Source organism: Sylvia atricapilla, chromosome 1 (genome assembly GCF_009819655.1).
Source record: "Sylvia atricapilla isolate bSylAtr1 chromosome 1, bSylAtr1.pri, whole genome shotgun sequence".
Classification (NCBI taxonomy): domain Eukaryota; kingdom Metazoa; phylum Chordata; class Aves; order Passeriformes; family Sylviidae; genus Sylvia; species Sylvia atricapilla.
Window position 1 is genome coordinate 148704638 of NC_089140.1, and position 24681 is coordinate 148729318.

The 24681-nt window shown below is 39.0% G+C and overlaps 1 protein-coding gene across 2 annotated transcripts in view; it reads right to left on the reverse strand.

Moving 5' to 3' along the window:
• Window positions 1–24681, reverse strand: part of TRAPPC9 (trafficking protein particle complex subunit 9) — a 462611-nt gene that overhangs the window by 291247 nt on the left and 146683 nt on the right. For both annotated transcript variants that reach the window (XM_066336558.1, XM_066336551.1), the window contains one exon: window positions 6592–6734. In XM_066336558.1, the coding sequence (XP_066192655.1) occupies window positions 6592–6734 (143 nt within the window). The remainder of the gene's footprint in view (window positions 1–6591; window positions 6735–24681) is intronic.

A 24681-nucleotide genomic window follows, 5' to 3' on the forward strand; every position in this document is an offset into this window, starting at 1 on the left:
GCCCTATCCCTGAAATATTCCCCCAAAGCCTCCCAAGAAACTGAGCTAGCCCCGGGGGGCTGCAGGGGATTAGTTTCAGGTTTGTGGTTTAGGATGGTATCAAACAAACACAACATGAAACCATCATGAGCTGTGCTGGACCATGCACGGACACCAGGACACAGAACAAAAGTTCATGAAAGGGTCTGACTCCTCTTCCCAGCTAATGAGAAGGAAGTAAGTCTGGTCCAATAAATTCAGCGTACTAATAATAATAGCACCCAAACTTTCTTCCATTTTGATAATCTTCCTGACTTATTCAAGACGCATGCTTTTGAAAAGTCTTCCATAAATGTCATGTTCAAGATTTTCTTTTACAAGTGACACAAAACTGCAGAAGGTTGTAGAGGTAAAAACTAGAATTAGAAGGAAACATTTTCAGTACACTGATTTATCATCTGAAAATCTCAGAATAAGAAATTTAAGTCAATACTGGTATCAAAAACCAAATAAGAAATCTTTTCTTTTAGTTGAAAAATGAGTTAATTGAACAGTTTCTTAGAGATTTAGTGTATAAATGAATTTCTGTTATGATCTACTGCAGAATTGAGAACATAGCACAAGCAAAAGTTAGCAGCACAATGAATCATGATGTATTTTTAAAATCTTACAATGCCAGTTATGGTTCCAAAAACAGTCACAAAACTGGGGCCATGGGAACTTCAGGCAAGTGACAATGACACTGTGATCTAGAAATCTCTTTCAGGAGGATTGTGATTACTTGAAATGACAGCTGAGGATATCCTTCAGTAGCACTGAACACAGAATTAAACCCCAAATGCAGCTGCAATGATGGCTCACTTCAGTGAACAATCTCTCTGCAGTTCTGTCTCCAGCCTAGTTTAAAAGTCGTTTGAAACAAGAAGCTCTCAGGAGGGTTGGCAAGTTTTCTGCATCCTGACTCATCTCACTTTCCCATCAGCTGAAATCATGGAGTATTTTCATCTCCATGCTCTTTTTCCTTTTCTTTTTTCTTTTTCTTTTTTTTTTCTTTCTTATTTTTCCTCTTCTGCTTTCCTTGAACAGTCATTGCTACACAGAATGGACAAAGACAGGGAAGAGAAGCTTTGGCTCTGGTGACAACAGTGTGACAGATGACAACTCTGTCCTCCAAAATCCACTGACCAACACAAAGAGCAGCAAAAGCAGAAAAACGATCTACAGCACCTTTGCTGATGCTGTTGTTTCTTCAGTAGGGTCTCTTTAATTTAATTTTTAATAAATTATCTAAAAATGAAGTTTTCAAGACTAAGCTCAGGTGATTCAGTGAGTTTCTCCACCTTACTGGCAAAAGGTCTTTTCACATATTCCAAGAAGCGTCCTCATCTGACTTCTTCCAGTTGTAAACCTTTTCACTTATGTTAAATATTCCCAGCACATCTATAAATATTTTCAGATTTATGTTCTCACATCTTCATGTGTCAAACCATACATATTTAACATCTGGATCTCAAAAATCAATTCTCTCAATCTGCAAGCTACTTTCTGCTGCTCTTTCACGAACCCACTGCAATGTTACACCATTAGCACAAGTTAAATACCTCTGATTACCAGGATAATTTAACTATTGTATGTAACCTCCCACGTGTCATGAGTTAACACTCAGTAGAATCTATATTCAGCTCAAGAATGTAGAAATAAGGAATATATTTTAGAATCACATCCAATCCCGAGAACATTAATATAAACACATTGCTTGACAGATTTTCCTAATGATTTGTCAGTTTAATTGCACCAAATGAGAGCTTTATTTGCTTTATTTAGTTGAATTTGCCTGGTTCCTAATTTGACTGACTTTTATTATTAATACTTTTCATTAACAAAACAATGAACTTAATACTAATTATTTTCTCCGTGTAGAAACATCAGATCTATTTAAACAGGCCACATCTTAGTCCTCCAAACTAAACATCTTGTTCTTCAAGCACCCAAACAAGAGAGGTTTTCCTCCACCTTTCAAAGCTGTATGACATTTTCAACACCAAAATATTAAGAAAGGAAAGACTATAAGCAGCTGCCTATCAGCAGGTGACCAATTCTCATTCTGAATGTAGCAAATGTGAACATTTAATTTAAAAATCTGGCTATATAAAACCAACAAGGGTTTCAGAAACTGCTACACAACTTTTTATCATATAACAAACACAGCCTGTTAGAGCACAGCTGAAGAAACATTCAGAGCCCATGAAAACTGGCATATAACACATCTGAGACAAACAACAGGTATAAGAAGATTGTTCAAGAAAACCTAGTTAAGTTTCAACAGCAGACTTGCTTGGAGCTAAGAGGATATCAAAAAGAGGAGGAGAATCACACAAAACTATCAACAGAATGTTTCATTACACTGAACCATTTTCAATCCATCTCCAGTGGCAGTGTAGGATCAGATGATGGGATCCCCACTGGCAGTCTGGAACTCCACTGCTTGGAGGCCTGGAAGCACAGCAGTGTTTTGGGGGTTAAGCCCTGGTATGGAATCAATTAATGTGGTAAGGCAAATTACAGAAGACAATTAGTACAATTTTACTATATAGATGTATCTCCATTTAATAGTAAGTAAGTGGTTAAACAAGTAGATCCCTTGAAGCCCTTCAAGATTTCATTGAGCTGCAGGACAGAGCAGGAGAACTTTCAACATGAATTCCTTATCTCTTGTACCCCATTCCAGGGCTGCTCCAGACTCCGGCATTGCAGATGATGCCTCCTGGACAGTCCCCTCCCTGCACAGATGAACAAGCAGAGCCAAGGATCACAGGGAGCAGGATCAGAGGGAATATTTCCCAGCCCAAGGCTGCTCTGCCAGCCCTCTTGGATGCAAGCAGCTGAGGGAGCACAGCACAACACCCAAAGAAGGACTTGGGAGCAGATGAGATCCTCCACTGACAGAACATCCTCTGTCCCAGCAGGAGGGCTGAGATCTGAACCAGAATCAGGTGTGAGGAGAGCAGAAATCTGAACCAGATTAGGTGTTCAAAGAGCAGAGATCTGAACCACAATTGGGTGTTGGTGGAAGAGCAGAGATCTGGACCAGAATAAATGCTGGGAGAGCAGGGATCTGGACCAGAATTAGATGTTGGGAGAGCAGGGATCGGGACCAGAATCAGGCAGCAGATCAGGCACTGCAATGTGGCAAGGGCTGTATCCAATCGAACCCAACACCCCCCAGACCTGCACAGACAAAGGTTAAAAATATCTGTTGTCAAGATTAAACTCAACTGAAGATATATTTGAGGTGTGGTTAATGAAGTTTCTCCCCATGAGGCAGGAGCTTGTGCATGAGTGGAAGATAAAATTTTGCTTAGATATTTAAAGAAACAAAACCCAAGCCCAAATCCCCATTTGTTTCAGTGATATTTTCCATGCATTTCTGCTCAAGCAGCTAAATAGAAGAAATACCAATTAAGTTTGGAAAACTTTTACATAAACCATAATCTCTATGTTACAATGGGGGGGGGGGGGGGGGGGGGGGAAACACACAAAGTGTTTTCATTAACATTTTTCCTGGGGTTTTTTTCAATAAAGGCCTAGAGGAAGAATCATGCTCAAAGTTTTGGTTTGCTTTGACTTTTTAAGCCCAGTAGTTACGAAGATAATGTTTCTTACTTTTGTGGAGGCAAAATGCAAAATAAAACAATAAAATGAAAAAGAAAAGGAAAAAAAATTCAATCCAGAAAATGAAAGCAATGACATCTTCCATTCTGAAATGAGAGTTAAGGAGGTAAATTATAAAATACAATTTCTTGTAATGACTAAATAAAAATAGCTCAGCACCTCAGACAGTACTTAAGCAGTGAAATCTCAGCTGTAAACCAAAAGGAAATCAGATCTGAGTCTTTACCAGAGCAAGTAAAAAAAACCCCAGGCTTATAATTTGCTGTCCTTGTGTCTCAGATATTGGCAGAGATGATCAACAGTAAAAAAACAAACTTTGTTTCCTCTAATGATGAGCAGTTATTCCTAGCAGATTGGGATACACATTTCTGCCACTTTTTACTCTAAATTATAATATCAAATGCCGCAACTTCTCCTTCTGATGGAGAACCTGCACAGGAATGCACAAGAGTAAAGGAACAATGTTACAGATCACTAAGGACTATAATATGGAACAAGCAATAAGAGATAAGGACACCAAAATACCTTCATGACTTAGCAAACAATATACCCCTGAAGTAACAAAAAAAAAAAAAAACACCCCACCGAAAACACCCAAACAAAAAACACAAAATCACTCACACAATAAAAACACCCAAAAACCCAAAACCTAAATAAACAAAAAGCTTTTTGACAGGTCTGGCAAGAAAACATTTCTGAGAGAAATGTAAATATTACAGTCTTTTTCTCCGACTCAGTAAAGCTTTTAGGCAGCCTTAAATGCAGCCACATCTTTAACTCCATCTCCAACCAGCAAACCACTGACAGTTTCCACTGACCTAACTGCTGATCAGTGTGATGAACAGGCAAAGGATGAAGCAAACACACACAACGTGAGCTGAAGCACTTGGCTGAACTGGAGCCACTAAATATAGCACCAGCTGCCACAGCACATGGGAAACTGTGCCCTGCTAACACAGAAACTCTGCCTTTGAATTAGCACCTCCATCTATTCGTAAAGATTTCAGGATGAAATGCTTGTCCCACATCATGAACTCCAGAGAGCAGATTAACGAGGCAGGGGTGGGATAAGCTTGGCCTACACAAAACACAAAACAAAAGCTGGGGAAGCCAGGCACAAAAAGCCAACATCCCAACAAGGGGAGTCAAATAAATGTGTCAGGTGGCGTTTAAAGCTTTGATGGAAGGTTTGCAGCTTCACCCGTAATATACTCTGTAAATATAAGGAATTGCAGTGAACCACAGAGCAGTCTGTCCATTAAAAATACACATTTTGAGAGAGACACTCATCATGGAGAGCTTCTTTGACACTGAATGGAGAGGACTGTGCCTTCAAATAATAAATGAAATCTGGTTATTTTAACCTGTATAATGAGTTTTCTTGAAAACTATTTTTAGCTGTGGTACTTCAGGAGACATCAAGGTTGTTCAAGAGACGTCACTTATTCAATCTTGAAAAGCTTACAAAGGCTGAAGAATGTGCCATTGCAGGGAGGAAACTGAACGTCATTAAAAAGGGGCCCAGAATTTTGCAAACAGTTGTTCCAGATACCATGTTCTGTCTTTGCCAAGTAGCATTAAATTTGTTTTATTTGAGCAACTCCTAAAATAATAAAACTGTGTTATGTTACAGTTTCAAGCAGCAAAATGCTCAAGAAACTTGCTTACTAATAGAGCCATATGGTTTTATAAAAGCTGGACACAAATGACTCACTAAAAATAATCTTGTTCGTCTCATTTTTGAACATCCTTCTTTAAAAACTATTGCAGCGTTTCAATATCTTTGCGTAACCTAAAATTCCTTTGCTATCTGCAAAGGTCATTATTTGCTCTCATCACCTGTGGGGAAGAACAGAATCCCCTCCCTCTTGGCAGTGTCATGATTAAAAACTCCGCTCCCTTGTCAGTCATCTTCCCTTCAGCAGGAACAGAAGTTGCTTTAAACATATGTTTTAGCAAAAATCCCATCTATCACTCTTCTTGCTCCACACTCTTCAACTTTTCTTCATGTTCAAGCCTAAAACTTTTCTTGGGGTTTTAATTCTTCTGCTCACAGCCCTGCTTTTCAGGCTATGCTGCTGCCACAGGCTGTCCATCTATCCTTGAACATTTCTGCCATGTTCTGATACTGGTGACTCAATTCTGTCTTTGAAAATTAAATATTCACCCAGTATCTCCTAGACTGGCCTTTCCTTCTTGCCCATCTTTAAATTTCTGAAGTCTGTCATGAAAGGGTCCAAGGCCCAGTAGGAATCTCTTGGATCAATTAAATTCCCTCTCAACTATTATTATTATTAGTGTTGCATACATAACTGCACTGAAATAACCTCAGAATTTAATCAAACCAAATTCTTGCTCCCACTGTGCAGAGAGTGTTTTTTTACAATAATCCTACTAATTATTAAAACTGATTGCATTCAGTGGCTGATAAATTTTATTCAAACATTTTCATGACCACAGCATTTGAACACCACCACGTGTTGCCTTGATTTTTAATGTTCACTATGACATGTGAAACTACTCTGTGGTTTACAAGAGACAACAAACACAGAAGGAGAGTCTGGTCACAACTTATTCAACAGATCATTCACATGTGCATTTTCAGCAAGATTCTGGTATAAAAACACCAAACTTTATAATGCACAACACACCACAACTGCTAAGAAATACAAAATAAAGTCATCAAATTGTACAATAAACATGAGATATCCTGCCCCTGCTAAAATACATCATCATGAGAAAATGTCTGAACCTCAGAAGCTGTTGAATGCACATTAACTGCTTCAATAAACTCCTAAATGAGCAATTTTGAAAATTTCTTCATGTAATTTTTTACCTCCATGTTTCTGATGATATTAAAAATGTTTCCAATGTAGTCTTAAGTTATGTTCAAGAGAACAGAGAGAGCGAATGGGATTTCAGGAGTCAGGGAAATCTCACCTTGTTGCTGGCAGGGTACTGATGCGAGTGAAGAAAACAGAGGGCTCCACCTCCACGTGGAGGCCCAGGGCAAGGTTCCTGTAATATCCTTCAGCATGTCCAGGTCCACCAGAGTACTTGAAATTCAAAATGGCTTCCAGTGTCTAGAGGAATAAAAGTCAATTCCTTGTTAGCTATTTTTCACTACTCTGCATTTCACAAGTTCAATTAAATTAGGCCACAGAAGTGATTTGCAAATCTGCTTTCCTAACCCATCTGTTCTGCTATCTCAGGAAAAAAGGCCACCTAACAAATAAATGCAGCTTAGGCAAACAGTTGCCTAATCCTTTTGAAAACCAAAGAGTGCAGCACAAAGTCAGCTGGACTTTCCTTTACATAATTCCTCTCGATATCACATTCAACATTGAAAAAAATTAAAAATGTTGCTTAAAAGAATTAAGGTTTATTAAATGCTCCACTCTTTCATACTCTTGAAAAATATTCACCACTTCACTATCTGCAAAATCAAATGGAAAAGCTTCAAAGTTTGGGGGCAGATAAAGATCATACAAAGCTAAAAGAATCTGGTCTCCCAACAAGTCACTGCAAACTTACTCTCATGTCCATGAACTGACAGATTGGAACAAGACCTAATTGCATGCACCTTGTCTTTGTGTTTATTTTACAGGAAATGGCTGGCTAGTAAATATAAAAATCGGGATGATTCTCTAGCATGAGCCTTATGCACTCATTGCTGTCAGCAGCACTGAGCCCTTTACAGTTCTGTGAGGAAATCTGGGCCTTTGTGCCTTTCCCCTCGATGAACAGCATGGGACAAGGTGTGCCACACAGTCCCTCATGTCATCATCAGTGTCCAAGCTCAGGACAACCCTTTGATTGATCCAAAGGGATTATTCACCACCTCTTCTTTCATTATGTTCCTGAAATATGATTTGCTGGAAGCAAGGTGAGAATTTGGGAAATGTCACTGGATTTTTTTTTTTTCCTCACATTTTTATTCTGGTCCTCGGGCAGCTGCTGCTGCCACATCTCAGAGCAAGGACAGAGGCAGTGCCAGCCCTCCACCCTAAGGTGGACATCACATATTATGCTGAAGCCTGTATCTGGAAGGACAGACACTTCTTAAAAGGCTTTAGAAACAACATCAATTTCACCTTTGTTTGGCTTTTAGCTCATTCTTTATAAAAAAATGACAAAAAAATCCAAAACTCAAGTCAACAACTTATCCAGGAAAGCAAATCTATTTATCAGACACCATCAAGCCTCAGATAAGTAAAAGCACTCTGCCTTTCAACTGAAGATCTACAAAAAAATTTATGAGACCTGTTATTTTTTTTCCATGAGCTCTAAGGAACAATCTAAGGATTTTCCAACTTACAAAAACCCCCATTTCTGTTTGATACCATTCTGTTTATAAGTCTGGCTGAAGCAAAAGAAACTGAGATAGAACTATTTTCTTAAAATAACCACAATCTAGTGGTTTAAAGAATACCAAAATCTAGTGTTTAATGGTCTGCTGTATGTGTGCACTTAACTGTTCTGCCTATTTCCAACTCCCTTTTAAGTGGACTAATTTTAATTCTTAATTTAGTTTCATTAAAATTCATGAGAGTCACCTTACATACAAATAAAACCCTCCACTGGGCACTCTGGATATCCCCACCTACTCTGCTTATGTCAATTCCTAATTTGTAGTTAATGAACTCAAGTTTATGTCAGGAGAGCTAATCAATATTAAACACAAAAATAAAAAAGCACAAACCCATTCAAAACATACTTCATCCTAATTAACCAACCGGACCATTTCATAAAAATCAGAGCCAGGCTCTGTAAGTGCAGGGATCTGACACTGCTTATGTTGTAATGGGAGAATGGACTTCAATTTCAATTAGGGCATGGTGAAAACTCTGTGCATGTTCTGTATGATTGCTGTAATGCTCACAGGCTCCTGCTGGGAAAAGCTCCATGGCTCACTCTTCACAGGACCATGGCAAAAAGCTGCTTTAGCAGGCCCAGCCCCATGTCATTACAGGTAAACACATCACAGATTTCAGCTTGAAAGGTCACAGAGCATCACGATTCCACAATCAAACGCCTTTCCATCCTCCACCAAGTGAAAAAACCTCCAGGAAAAAGGCTTAAAATGCAACCATTATGTGCCACTGATGAGCAGGAGAGTTCAAGGGCACCACCATAATCTTGGTCCCTGTTGCAATGAGGAATTTGTGAGAGAAATCCTGATGATGATGTTGTGCCTCCTGAAATCCCACTGGAATGGGGAAAAGGAAACCCAACCATCTTCTACTAATCCAGACAGCAGCAGGACATCCCTTCTCACCCAAAATGTAAGATCTAACTGGGCACATTAAACACTGAGGAGACAAGAGATTCTGAGACCTGCAGAACAGTCAAACCTCTGTTCTTTCTCTGGCCATGATGATTTGCAGGAGTCTATGAATGTGCACATGCACACAAGGAAAAAACATCAGCTAGACTTTACATCAGGACTGTAGATGGATGTGTAGGTGAGGAGCATGACTGAAGGAAATAATATTTTCTTCAGGAGCCTTCAGGTGGTTAGAGAAAGTTTTATTGCTTAGGATTTATGCAATATGAACAGAAAAAAGAAATTTAAAAAAAACCTCATAACAACAACAACAGAATTCAATCACCTTTAAAACCTCAAAAATTACTTCACCTCTAACATGAAAAATTGATTTTCTATCTCTCTGATAGAGAAAAAAAGGAAAACCTACACTTTCATAAACCTACAAATTTAAAATCATTTACCACTCTCTCCCACAGAACCTTTAGAGAACAGCTCAAATGCTACAGCTCCCAATTTAAATAATGTTGTATCCTGACTCTGTCAAACCTTCAGAAATCACAGCCTGAGCTGCAGAGTCTCTTCATCCTTACAAATCCCAATAGCATCTCTTAGATTTCTCCAAACTGCATCACTGCAGACTGAAAATGAGATGACAGAGTGTCCAGAACCTCATTCTGCCTGCAGATGATCCATAAAAACAACAGGAAGGAAGGCAGGAAGGGAGGAAGGGAGGAATACACCAGGCTCTCAGGGCAGGCAGGAAAAGAAGCCTATTGATAAGTGTTGAACACACCTGAAATTCAGACACCTGAATGGTTTGGGGGATTCTTGTTTTTAAGGCAGAGCTCCATTCTGGAAACTCAAGAGTAAATATTTGCTGGGATGGCTTTGGCTGGGTAGGTTTTTTTTATTATTTTATTGGTCCTTCCTTCTATTGATGAAGAAAAGGAAACAAAAATGTTTCTGCATCCAAGTTTCAAATGAGAGATTCTTAACGAGCAGCAGCCACTATCAATGACAACTATCAGAAATATTCTGCAGATAAACTATCAAAATTGCTGGTTTGGTTTTTCATGCATTTTGTCCTCAAAGTATTTTCAGCATAGAGCTGGCATCAGTTTGTTCTCTTGTAATAAAATTTAAAGCAAACTTAGAAAGGAACTGAGGTTTGATGCCACAAATGAGAAGAAAACCATTGGGCACTAAAGTTTCCTCACTCACTGGCAACAGTCAGCACCCACCTGCCAACACCTCAGAGGTGACTCTGAGCAGAAACCCCTTTAACACTGATTTTTTATTGCCAATTCACTTGCAGTCCACAGCTCAGGCAAAGTATTTCCACTGAACTACTACCACAGTACTTCCTATGCAGAAGCAGAGAGTCAAATCCAAAGAAAATTTCCATTTAATTCTACAGATTATTGCTGCTCATGCAGAAGCTGGAATGTTACTGAGAACAGAAAACTCCAGAACAGGCAATGACAAAAGAAAGAGAGAAATGAAAGAGGGAATAGCTGTGTGAAGGGCATTTCTTGTGCTGGTAAGTGAAATATTGTGTTCAGTCCTTTCTGTCTTCTTGTTCTCAACGGAGAGATGGTCGACTGAATACCAGACTCAAGAAAATCTGCCCCACAAAAACTGCTCAGAGTTCTGTGTGGCAAATAACACTATTTTAGCTCAAGTATTTGTCTTAGGCCAAGAGCATGTTAAGGAACTATAAATCAAGGATATAAGGGCCCACCTGCAGAGATGTAATCATTATATGCTCTATGTAAAGGAAAATAAAACTTCCATAGAAGAACACAAAGCATCAGCTTAATTTAATATTAGCAATTATCATAATCAGACCTTTTTTTAAGAAAAAAAAATCCTTCAGAATATGGAAAGCATTTAAAATGTCATTTTCTTTAAAAAAAAAATAATTTAAAAACCAGCTGTAAAAACCTTTTAAAAACTGTTGAACAGCAAAATTAGAAATAATCAGCAAAGAAACCACCAACAGTGAGGATGACACGCAGTGCATGAATTAGTACTCAAGAAACTCAAATTTATAGTAAATGTGTTGTAAACGAGTAAACAATAAAATATTAATTTACTTTCCTCATTTCTGAGGAAAATTACTTTTATACATCTTAATTTTGGGTATTGTAAAATTCACCAGCGTGGAAACAGTTCAGGTCAAAAGTTCCTCGGTAGAATTCCTACATCACTCATTTTGCTTGGTCAATTTTTTTCCTTATTCTTGGTTTCTTTATTTCTAAACAATTTTACTGGCAATAACTGACTTCATCCCTGTGTGTATCTTGCTACTGGAAGAACCAGAAGATTCAGTTGTTATTATAGTTTTTTTCTTGGAGTATCCCATCAACCCATATCCTTCTCTTTGTGTTTAAGGAAGCCAAGCAAGATTTTGTCTTCAAATTTTTTTTCCAAACTGCAACTTTTTTTAAAAAATAATATTGCTGGTTTTCATAGTTAAATTAATAAATCATAATTTGTGAGCAAGGCTCACATACTTTATGTTTGCAGGGCTTTTCTAAATTCCCTTAGTATAGTAAAAATGGCCCTAAGTAGATCTCAGCACTCAATAGAAGACGAAATGTCAGTGCTACAGGAACTGCAGATGCTGACTAAAGAAATACCAGAAGGCCTGACTCAAAAATATACAAATTCAGAACATAACCTTTCCATTTTAGTTTCTGAATGGCTTCTAGAACACAATTCTCATTAATAAGTATCATTTCTTATGCGATTAGGGCTTGAAATTTGAATAAAGAATTTATTCTTGGTGTGCAACCTTCACATATACTTTCCTTTGGGAAAAAAAAAATACAGATTACTTGCCCAACTGTAAACATGATTTATTCCCAAATCCCATCCTGCTTCTTATATGCTTCTCACCCAAATTCTCATTAGCAGCACTGGCTCCATACATTCCTGAGTGTTCAGCCATTTTTTCTGACTTGAGCCCATTTTCTCACCTGTTGCCTTGTGTTTCCTGGTTTGGGTGTAGGATTTTTTCCCTTAAACTTACTATGAACCCAAATTCTGTTAAGTTGTCTCTGCCTTCCTCTCTCCCTCATTCCTCTTCTCTGACCATTCCACTGCCATACTCACCTCGAACCAATAATCAGTAAAATCCTCATCAGTAAAACAAAAAAGAAATAAAAAATGTGCTGCTTCATTAGTTCCATCTCACAAAAGGCACCAGAGGATCTGTCTCCACAAATTTAATTTCTCCATTTCTTCTACTGTGTGGAATGCTTAAAATCTTTAAAGAGCTTTGTGTAAATAAACCATGGATCAGGAATTTCAGCTGCCTAGCTGTAACTAATTAAATGATCTGGCAGTAACAAGGAGAAAGCGAGTTTCTCCAATTAACCACACTCTTTTCAAGGGCAGCAGGTGACCCTGGCAATGCCCAAGCTCCTGACAACACCAGAGATGGGCCCAAAACCATGTAGTACTGGATCAACCTCAAAAATGTCCAACCCTGCAAGCTGCAAGATTTAAATCCAAGCACGTGGATTACGCTTGTCCAACAACACATTTCAGACACAAACACAGGATATGGGACACAGCTGAATCCTTATTTTTAAGGAAAAGGCCAAAAAAGTGAGCCTTGAGAAGGAAATGGAGATGCTTAAATAGCTGAAACCAAGGAATATAAGACTCAAATACATCAAGCCTCCACTTTGTAGCAATTTGTGAACACAAGGACCGTGTCTATGTTTAGCACTGAGCTTAAAGCCCAGTGCTGGCATTTGGAAATGCACACAGTTCTGCCTAAGTATTCATCTGGCTATCAAAATTAATATAGATTAGCACTTTCTTGAGTTTTATTTACAGTGGTCTAACAAAAGAATACTTATCATTTTTGATTCTTCCCCTCATCACTGAGTCTACAGCCCATGGTTTCACATGGTAATCTGACAAAGAATACAGTCTGTATAAAAAAAGAGGCTTAAAGGATGATTTTGTGTAAAAAAGAATGAGGTTAAACAGCAATATTGTGATAAGCAAGTGGTGCTTCAGTGTCCATGGGCCGAATATCCTCCTCCTCACTTGTTCTCAGGAGGATAAAAGAAAAAAAAAAAAAAAAAAAAAAATAAAAAAAAAACAACACACCCCCACGGCTAAAGAGGAAAAGCAGAGACACTTCTGGTTACCTTCAGATTCTATAATTCTCTTTGGGAGGGCAAAAATCTCCAATCTAATAGGAAAATATTCTCCAGTTAAATGACAGTAGCATTGTGCCTTTATTAATTCCCAAGGAAAGAACAGCACTGCTGGAATCTGTGGTCTTGAGTTAGGCACAACTCTTCAGCTTAGAGTTTTTGGACCCAACTCTTGCTGCTGAACTCAGTCCTGAAGGACTTGGATCTTGATACTCCCCAAAGCTTCTTCCATGCAGGAATTCACATCATTCCTTCACATCCAGACCTTCCTTCACTTGAAATGCTGGTATTAAAAGGACATTGGGGAGGAGAACTGGAGTTTAGCAGTTATTATGAGGAGAGCATCAAGCCTTTAACCCTCACAAGGGTTAATTCAAGGTGAGTATTATTTCAAAATTTAAATCAAATTGTTTCTCTCTAATGTCTTTAGTGTCTGGCACAATCTTAGGCTGCCCAAGAAAGATCCATGTTAAGAAATGAAGATTAGAATTTGAACTTGTCAATAAATATTTGTGAAGTTTTCTGCCTGTAGAAAACACTAGATCATTAATTTTTTAAAAGGAATTATATAATAAATTGATTTTTTTACATGAAAATAATTGGTGGGATAAGTGCACAGTGATATGATGGAATCACAGATTCACTAAGGTTGGAAAAGACTTCCAAGATCATCAAGTCCAGCCATGGACTTAAGATTGGCAGGAAGAGATCCACTTGCTTTACAGAGAGATTTATTCATTGCACTCTCACTGGACAGTGTCAGTCTCTTCACCTAATGCTAACCTGTCTGATATTTTGATACACAAAATCCTTTAGGGGTTTTGCATTTTCAGAGATGATATGACTGTCCTCTTTTTTTTTGCTAAAACGTAAATCCTATGTTCAAAATCAAGCAGAGAAATTAGGCACCCAAGAAAGGGCTGGAAGCACCTTTACTTTTCTCTGCATGCCAATTCTGAAGCAAATCTGAATCCACTGGAATACTTCATTGATAAAGGTAGAATTCCTAATTTTCCCCAAGCAAGAAAAGGAGACTCTCCCTGTAGATATTGCTCCTTAGAGCACCAAACAGTGCAGTAATTGATAGCAGGAGCCTTGATACATGCATTACAAAAAGGATATGCATATGTAATGATCTTGTAGTGCATATGTAGTCATCCTCATGGACCCAACTGCAGCACGCACTCTCCATGCTAATTTTACTCTTCTGTATGCCATTAAAAATACACTTGGCAACTACAAAAGCCAGGATAAAATTTTTAACAACTGATTAAGCAATGAAATAAATCGTGCCTCTGCAGACAGTCAGACCTTTACACGTACAGATACAAACAAAGCCCCTATTGTCACTCCTGTTAAGCTTCTCTGAGAGTCTAACACACAAATAAATATAATTTTTAGTACCTGTGTTAACCAGGTGACTTTACACACCCTGTTTAGTGAACAAGGTGCCTGTTGTGCAGGGCTCTGGTGCAGTGTTACTCAAGTGCCCCACTGCACACACACGGACTTTCAGCAGCAATTCCTGCACCACACCAGAGTTTATGGAGCTCATCCATCCACATTTCTGTCTAGTTAAACCCCTGAACAATGGAAGTGCTGCATCTCTTAGTAAAAATAGCACAATGGCAATGACAAGTAGCTGAAACTAAATATAGCTCCTGCAGGCATATGCTGGGAATTAAATAGTACATTTTACCCCTCCCCAATCCTAAATCAGTAAGCTTCAACAAGGAATCTCTAGTGAATACACACAGGAGCTCAATAAATCCCCCTTAAGCTTACAAGGCATATTCTGAATCTGTGCAGGCTAAAAATAGCCATGTTTATAATGAGAATGGAGATGTGAGCAGAATAATATTAAGTTTAAAGGCAGGCCTGGTGTAGTCATTCTGCATTAACAAATAGGGTGAATCAAAGGTCACTCTGACAAACATATACACAGGCTGACAGATAAAATATAATATCCAGCAATCTAGTACTGAAGAGCATTCATCTCTCATTAAATTCTGCACTTCCTAATTGACTATTGCAGCCACACATTCACAAGTGATTTTGTGTGCATTTTTTAGCTGGAATACAAGTTGTTAGTTCCTAAAGACAGAAAGCAGGAATACACAGCATAATTCCCCTGGACCATATTCCCTCCTAGAGTTTAAATCCCCTCTGGAAATATTCAGGAAATGCATAATTCTTCTGGTTGTATTGATCACAGAATTCTGCCTTCTTTAATTAAAGGCAAATTGCATCCAGGGTCCCACCGTTGCAGCTGGATGCCCAAGGGGCTGATGCCCATTCTCAGCTGCCTCAGAGGTTTTACCTCCCTCAGCTAGGGTCCCAGCACTGCTGACCACAGCTATCACAGCATCTCATTCTTGGCTGAGATACAGATGAGACATTAAAAATAATTTAAACACAAGTAACTTTTATGTGGAACATTCCAATGGAGAGTTTTCTGTCTGCTGACACCAAACTGCAGAATCTGTTAGGAAAACACGTGCTACGGATCAAGGCAATCCTGCATGCTGGTCTTGGAGGATGAGAAGGAATAGAGGGGCAAGTCAGAACACATTCCTTAATAGCTTCTCTGATTCTGAAATCACAGAATCATAGAATGCCATCAGTTGGAAGAGACCTTAAAGACCATCTCACTCCAACCCCCCTGGCACTGGGGGACACCTTCCACTAAAGCAAGTTGCTCAGAGCCCCATCCCAATCTGGCCAAGAGCACTTCTGGGAATGGGGCAGCCACAGTTTCTCAGGGCAACCTGTGCCAGGGCCTCACCACCCTCATAGTAAAGGATGTTCTTGCTTTTATCTGAACCAAGCCTACTCTCTTTCAGTTTGAAGCCATTCCTCTTTGTCCTGTCACTCACTGAAGTCCCTTGCAGCCTGTCTCCATCTTTCCTGTTGGCTCCGTTCAGCTACTGGAAGGCCACAATGAGGTCATCCCAAAGCCATCTCTTTTCCAGGCTGAACAATCCCAATTGTCTCAGTCTTTCCTCATATAAGAGCTGTTTATCCCTCCAATCATCTTGGTGGCCTCCTGTGGACTTGCTCCAACAGCTCCATGTCCTTCCTGTGCTGGGACACCAGAGCTGGATGCAGCACTGCAGGTGGGGTCTGACCAGAGCAGATGGGCAGAACCCCCTCCTTGACCAGCTGCCCACACTGCCTTGGATAAATCCTGCCCTGACTCTGAAGTAGGAAGGTAGAAAGAGAGAATAAATGCAAGGACACATGTTGATGAAGAAATCACAGACATACACACATCCTTCCAAGAGGAAATTTCTCTGTGTGGAGACCACCTGGTTCTCCCAGCAATGGCTAAGAACATGCTGAGTGCTGTAAAGCAGCATCACTGCATGTATTTCCTCACTGAAACCTGTTCATTTCACCCTCTAGGCAGAGTCCCCAAGAGTAAAGGCAGAAATGCTGTCAGATCCCTTCTCACTAAAGGCACACTCCAGTGAGAGGTGGATAAAACCAAGACATAGGCAAAACAAAAATGCATCTCCAGCATAAAAACCCCATGTGTCATGAAACCATAAATGAAATACCATATAAATGCAGTCATAATTCAGATAGAACTTCAGGGAAAACCAGAAACAATGCTGAAGAAGTGACTCCCCAGCTGGGACTGACACCTCTGCTCAGTGCTGCTGCTCATTCACAGGCAGGTCACCTCTGACTTCAGAAACAGCGAGCACATTCTTTAATGGCTCCACACCACATCTGGCTGCTCCAGACTCAGCAAACAAACATTACCTCTCAGAATATACTCTCGGTTTACCAAATGAGACTTTTACAAAGCTCTACAACACTGCTAAGGTCTGCAAATGTGAGGGTGAGTCCTCCTCCAACCTTCCCACCAAAGCAACACCACCAAGCCTGAACAGGCTCACGCGCAACAACCACACGTTGTTGGGTAACACCACAAAGTTATTCCGTTTTGTGTTTTCAGGCCAAACATTTCTACATTGTTTCACTCTTCCTCAATACAGCCCTTCCCTGTTCCTTCTATTTCCACCATGTCCTTTGTAAAAAAAAGAGGGTAAGACAGCACACAAAGAGAGGTAAAGAAAAAATTTCTCGGTTTGTTCTCTATTCCTTTATTTTCTAATATTCTATTTGCCTTTGTAGAGCATCTCATGCTTCCAAGATCCCTGCACTGCAATGGTTAATTCAGAGTCCATTGCTGTGCTTTTGGAATTTAGACTCCATCTTCTTCATGAGCATTAACTTCACCATGCACATGTGGATCAATGCTGATCTTCACCTCAAACTTTAACAACCCACCCCTGTTGCAGGATAAGCCTGTAATCCCTATGATCTGATTTTCATGTGTGTTACCCTTGATGATCTTTGGCACATTCCTAATCACCCTAATGCCCAGACCCCTTATAAGCATGCACAGGCACAACATGATCCCAAGGAACTAGGCAGGAGACCACCCTGCAGAGTGTAAATGGGCCACTTATCCCACCTTGAACCAGCTCAGCTCATGATGGGACCTTCCCTTTCATCTCACAGCACGCTTGCCTCCCTCAAAGAGCTTTTTGTCAGAGTCTCTGGGAGTGTTTTAGGAATCAAGTGAGCACTATCAATGATTTTCTCTTTGTCCAGGAGCTCTGAATACACTTCAAAGAACTTCCACAGATCTGCTTACCATGATGCTGCCCTTCATCGACAAAACCCACTTCAACAGTACCCCAACACAAGTACCGTATCATTAACTCTGCAGTTTCATTTCTGGTTTTACCATAGTTACCAACAGTAAGTGTAAAGGAACTGCATTAATCACTCTGCTTCCCCAGTGGCAACATACAACTTGTCAAAGTTACAAACTTCTGAACCACCAGAGAATATGAAAATAATACTCCAGACTAGGAAGGAAGAATCACATGCACTCCCCTATGGGCATGAGGTCTTACACAGATCCAGAGTTTCTACTTTACATCACAGGGATCCCTCCATACAATTGGTTTCATGAAGGCATTGAATCTGCTCACTGTTCAAAACACTCTGCTGAAGAACCCAGCTCCCTTCACTATGAGTGTAATTTTTATTCATAATATTATTGTACCACACTCCTGAAGAAAAATTATACCCACACCCTAAAAGATAAAAATCCTCCTCTTCAGTAACTGAAGTGTCTTGAAAAGAAACAATGCATCCAGCAAATCAGGAAGGAAAAAATCAATTACATAAAAGGTTCTTGGAACTGATCAGATTTTTACATGAAAGCTCTTTGGAATTCTTGGGTTAAACCATCCTCATTTTTTTCAGAAATTCCTCTGATTAGAAGGGATAAGCCCAATTAGTGAATTTTCAAAAGTAGAAGCAAATGAAGAAAGGGGTTTTAAAAGAGGGATGCTTGAACAACTTAATCTATAGATCTGTTTATTCAGCACAGACATTAACACATAAATATGAGAGACTGAGCACTTCAGATTTTTCAGCTGCTACTTGGGTTAGACACAGATGCTCCAGTTGCACAATCACTTTTAAAATCAGTAAAGTTACTGAGCTAAATTTATCACTGACTTAATGAGTTTAATATGGAATGAATAGTGCAAATTCCTACTCCTTAATACGATGATCAAAACTAACAGAATAAGAAAACAGCAAAATTAGTTTTCAAGAACTAAGACTTCAGAAATTAAACCTATCCTCTAGTCTGTCTAGAAAAAGGTTCTTCGAGTTGCAGAACAGCAACACTTTCCATTCTGATGTATCTTTCTTCTTTCCCTGGGCAGGCTCTTTGAAAGTCCATCTGCCAAGCCACCAAGCCTTCAGTCACACTATTAAAACACACACTCAGCGCTCCTATAAACTCGTTGTATGTGATTCTCTCAAAGGTTTCTCCTCAGGACAGGGAATCTGGACTTAGCTCTTCAGAAGACATAAGAAAAATACTTGCAGATATGAATCATACAGAGAGATGACACCAAAATTAATTTCCACTCTTTGCTGACTCCATTTTGGCACAATTCAGCCAGGTGGCCACGGCCTGTGCTGGCTGGCTCCAGTCCCACCGGCACTGAGGATTCCTGAAGGCTGAGAATACACTTTAAATTCTGTGATATTACAAAAAAAAAACCCGACAAATTTTCCAGAGGCAAAGGTCACAAAGCAAATGAGAGGTGTAACAAAATGGTCTCTCAGGAATATAGATTTATAAAAGACTTGTCAGTGACAATTTGACCAGTCTGCAGCAAATGGTTAGTACTGATTTCTGAGCATGAGCTCAGACAATGCTTGAACCATTCCTGTTTTCAAGCTGCTGCTACATCTGTATTCTCCACACAGCTCAATAATGCTCTAAAAATAACAGATCATCCAACAAAAATAACATTAAAAATGGAAGGAAGGAAGGAAGGAAGGAAGGAAGGAAGGAAGGAAGGAAGGAAGGAAGGAAGGAAGGAAGGAAGGAAGGAAGGAAGGAAGGAAGGAAGGAAGGAAGGAAGGAAGGAAGGAAGGAAGGAAGTCAGGTCCTGGTACCTGATGTTTAAACCACTATTTAGATTTTTATAAGTTCCCAACCTAAGTTGTTAGCACACACTTAAAATTATTACAAATTCTTACTTAAAAATCACACTGAGTCATCTCTGAGCACTTCATAAATATGCAGCAGGAAACTCCCAAACAGTGACTCATAACTTCAGAGGTTTAAAACATAATCATGCATTTTCCAACTGTTATCCATACTCGATTAAATCCTAAGCAAAACCTATCCTTGTTCTGTGAATTCCACTTGACCACCCATTAAGCTCTGCAGAAAAAAAGAGCACAATGGGAAAATACAACCAAAACCAGAAAACTGGGAGGCGTGCTGATTCTTAACAACTTCTCTGAAAACACTATTTCACATAAACATACGCTGAATATTCTTTACCTTACAACTGATGCCATGTGTGGCTTTTGTCTTCACTTTATTTTGAACAAATTACTAACTGAGGAAAACAAGCTACCAAACAACAAACAAATTTATTTTAATCTAGAAAAAAGAAAAACAACTTGCAACAATCTCTAAGTTTCTTCTCCGTAAAATTCTATTTGTGTACAACTATTTAGAGTTGCAGCTCAACAACCCTGACTCACTCCTGGTCAGACAATGCACTGAGATGCTCTAGCGACCTATTCCTACAGAATTATGATGCTAAGAATACACATTTAATGGGTTACTCTGCTAAACATCACAATAATACTTCTATTTCATCCTGAAATGGATTTTTTTAAAATTTTAATGTAACTAAAACTGTTATTACTGCAAACAAGATTTCTGTAAAAATAACAAGAACTCCTTATAAATTAATTTTCCTAAATCTCAGTGAAATACTGGCTTTGTTAGAAATCATTTCACCAAAAGACAAGCTAATGTATCCACATTGTAAAAACACAGAGGTGTTAATGCTTCCCATTTATGGCAGCAACACCAGCTAAGAGACAGAAATAATTTTTGGTATGATCATAGGCAATTACACAATAGTCAGTAGTCAAAAGAAACACAGTGTCCTATTCTTGAAACATTTGTATAGAGTACTGAATTTTCAGACAAAAGAAGAGAGTAGGGAAAAAAGACAATTAAAAGAATTATGCTAGAACAGCAATTTTATTTTCCAATTCCATTTTATTTAACCAGAATGATGATCTTTGCTTCATTTAAAACAAAATTTTTCCTTTTTTTTTTCCTTTCTCTTTGGTTTGTTTGGGAGATTTTTTAGTGGATTCGAGTTTCTTGGGCGGGTGAGTGGGTGGTTGTTTGTTTGTTTTGTGATTTTGTTGGGGATTTTTTGACAGGAATGATTACATTACAAATAGATTTTTTAGAAATTAGATTTGTTTATAAAGTGTCAAAATATATAATTCCAGCCATCCAGAATTCCTTCTATGCCCACACCCCCTTTTTTAAGCTTAGTGATTAGAACACGGTCAGGAAATGTATCATTTAAAAGTCAGGAACTGTTTAGCAATGAATTTGTATGACACCTTCTTTAAAGAAGAAAAACAGCAGCCAGAAGTTGCTTTTAAAAGTCAAGAGACAGCGAAGCATCAATACTTGACTCCCTTTTCCTGCATCTACATGACAAGTGTCACACCCTGCTTTAAAAAAAATAATAAGATTATAAAGAATCAAGTTGTTCTTGTCCATCTCTAAGATTTTAATTTTATCACACCAAATGGTAAACAATCTGTTTGGCAACTTATGATCTATTTTTACCCAGGTAGCAGGAGTGTAACTTTTTCCTATTGAAATAAAGATGCACGAGAAATCAGTTTAAATATATCATCATCACAGCTTTAATATAGGCAAAGTGTAAATTACTCCTAAGGACTCTGCTTGAGGGTTGACTGGTAATTGTTTGCCTAAAGCAACCCACCAGCATTCAATCCATATCAGAAAGAAAAAGAAGCTAAATTGTTTCAAAAAAAGGAAATTAACTTTTCCAAAGCAGACAAAAAACCCTAATGAGTTCTGAAAAATGAAATTTATTAGACTTACATGTAATATTACAAATATTTGATAATACACTTGTGCCAAGGTAACTGCAATTAAGCTCAAAATGTTAAAAAGAAAACATCTAAGTTTAAAATATCACAAGATAATATGAACCACAACATTATGATGGGACCTGAAGTCAGCCTAGTTTTGGAACAGAATCCTCTGGACTTCTGTCTCCTACCATCCTCTCTTTCCATCCACTAGAAGTTATAATATTCTGAGAACTGGTGCCATTTAAAAATAAATAAATAGAAAATAGAATAGAACTTGTAAAGCTTTTTAAGTAAGTTTCCCCTGCCCACTATACTCTTACACTTTTTTAATCAGTTCATCTTGGGGATAATAATCCACCATGGGACTTCATGGGGACACTTTCAGGACTTGGTTTGTCTGGATCAAGAAGATGCTTTTGTGGTCAGTCTCCTCCTCACTCTAATTTCATGCCTTTGTTCACGCTGTGGGATGGTCTTGAAGAATGAAACTTGTTCATTTCAGGGTGAATTAGGAGGGCTGCATCAGGAGCATCACCAGCAGGTCAGGCCAAGGGTTTCCCCTCTGCTCAGCCCTGCTGAGACCCTTCAGGAGAGCTGCGCCCAGTGCTGGGCTCCCTGGCCCAGGAGAGACACACACTGGAGCAAGTCCTGCCCAGGGTCACCGAAAGGCTGAGGAGTTTGACCACCTGAGGAGACACTGGAGTGTTCTGCAAGGATAAGAGAAGGCTCAGGGAGATCACACCCATGCATATAAACACCCAGAGTGAAAGCCTAAAGAAGATGGAGCCAGATGGGCTCCAGTGGGGAGATGAGGAGCAGTGAAATACAGAAAATTCCCTTTAATCACAACGAAGAGCTTCATTTTTGTCAGCATAGACAAATGCTAGAACAGGTTGCCCAAAGAGCTTATAAAGTGTCCATTCTTGGAGATACCCAAAATCGGAGTGGACATGGTCCTGAGAAACCTGCTGTAGCTGACCATGCTTAGACCAGGTGAGCTGGGTTAGACCATCTCGAGACACCCTTTCGAAAGAAATGATACTGTGGTAGTAAATTGGAAGGTGCACTCCATCCACTACCAGACATTCAAGTCCATCATGTCAGATTAGAGACAGTCTGAAATAAAATCCCCCACCCTGCTCAAAAGCATTGGCAGCACAAGACATCCTATCCTCAGCACTCCCTGCTTCAGTTTAAAACTCTGCAGTCTTTTTTTGCCACATTTCTTATGAATGTAAATCCATTTTGTCACCAGAGAGAGATGATGATCCAGTTTATGCAGCTCCAGTGAGTGTCCGTGGCTGCTGAGGTCTAACATCCTGATGGCAGAGTTTCCATCCTTTGGGTAATTCCTCTTCCCTCCTTTCTCAGTACTCACTTGCAAAACCTCCAGTCAAGAACTTCTGATCTGCTTCCACAAACGGAAAATTCTCTCCCTCTCCAGAAGGTTCAGAACAGGCAGCAGCCAGGACACAGCAGGCAGGGATCTTCCTGCCACCTTCTCTGCCACCCAGGGAAGCCCTTGGAAAGAACACAGCCCACAGCTCCTCTTCTGAGCACCTCCAAGTTGAGCTGTGTAACACAGGTGAGTGAGTGACTGAGCATTTTTAAGGATTATAATCAACTTCACCACTTTCAAAAGCACTGTGGACAACAGTCTGCACCATTCCAAGTATATTCCAAATTCATGAAAGTAAATTGTTCATGCCCTCAGGCACTTGAATGCAGCTTTTGTGCTTGATTGATGGAATCCATGTCCATCACTATCTTGAGCTTCTCTCCAGTTTTTCTGTATGCTTCATTAAGAACAAGTAGAAGAATTCCCAAGCTTTTATCAGCAGGGTTCAACTACCTGCTTCACTGAGCTCTGATGTGTTAAGGGAAATATACAAGATCTCTTTAAGTTTATTTCTAAATTTTGCTCTAGTTTAATCCTTTCCAACTACTATAAAGAGAGGCAAGGATCGGGCAAGCAAGTGTTCATATAAGGTTTTATAAAAGCATGGCACAGCTAGACAGCATTTTAAAAGTTTCCCATTTAATATTTCAAATCATATAGATAGAAAATTGAGAAGGAAAAATGAGAAGTCAACTCTTAGAAATTTAAATAAAAATGGGGTTGCTTTTGACATACATAAATTCCACCTTTTCCATTTACACGATTGCCAGTTGTCTTGAATTTTGTCACAGGAGACTCCCAGTTTTGATAGACCTGTCATGTGCCCTGTCAAACAAACTTACAAGATATTGTAAAATGTGTAGAGGGAAGTATCTTTCTATTGTGGTGTGGGGATGACAGCTTTATGAGTGATGTCAAGGAAAATGTTGTTCTACAGAGCAAATATCTGGTAAGTTATTATACACTGCTCACCCACTGCCCACATTACTCAAATGTTTCAGGGCTTGCTCTCCCTTTCTCCTACTTCAAATATTTTACTTTTTCATAGGCAATTTAAAAATGTAAAGAAAGGCCAACACAATGAACGACTTGAATTTAGTAAACGGAGAGAGAATAATTAGGGCGTTTAGCCATTTTCTGTATAATGGAGATTATAATAGAAACTTAAACTACAAATGTCCTGTTCAGTGGCTGCATGTTTTCAGTGATTCTCTTAAAGCAGTAACACCATCTTATGTGTACTCTCATATTTTGAAGTGCTTCTTTGAAATAATAATCTGATGCAATAATCTATGCATAAAGATGCAAATATAAATCAAAAACAAATCCTGGCTCGCACTAAGAGCTCTAATACGAATCCATGCCCTAAAAAGTTATAAATCAGTACAATAATGTAAAGAATATATGCTTTTTACTACGGATTTTTTGCAGCTCACAGCTCTTAGTTCTTGCTAGGATGCATCTTCAAAAACATTTAAGGCAGCATGTTTTAAAAGTTCATTTGCTATTCTCTCTTTCAGTTAAAAAACTACTATACAACATGCCTGAAGTTTCCCACAGCTGGACACTATGCTCACCTGCATTTACTGGGATTCACTGCTATAATCTAAAAGGAAATAGTCTTTATCCTAACTAAGATAAAATTAACCAAAGGCACAGTCTGCAGAGAAAAGTTCTGAGTTCAC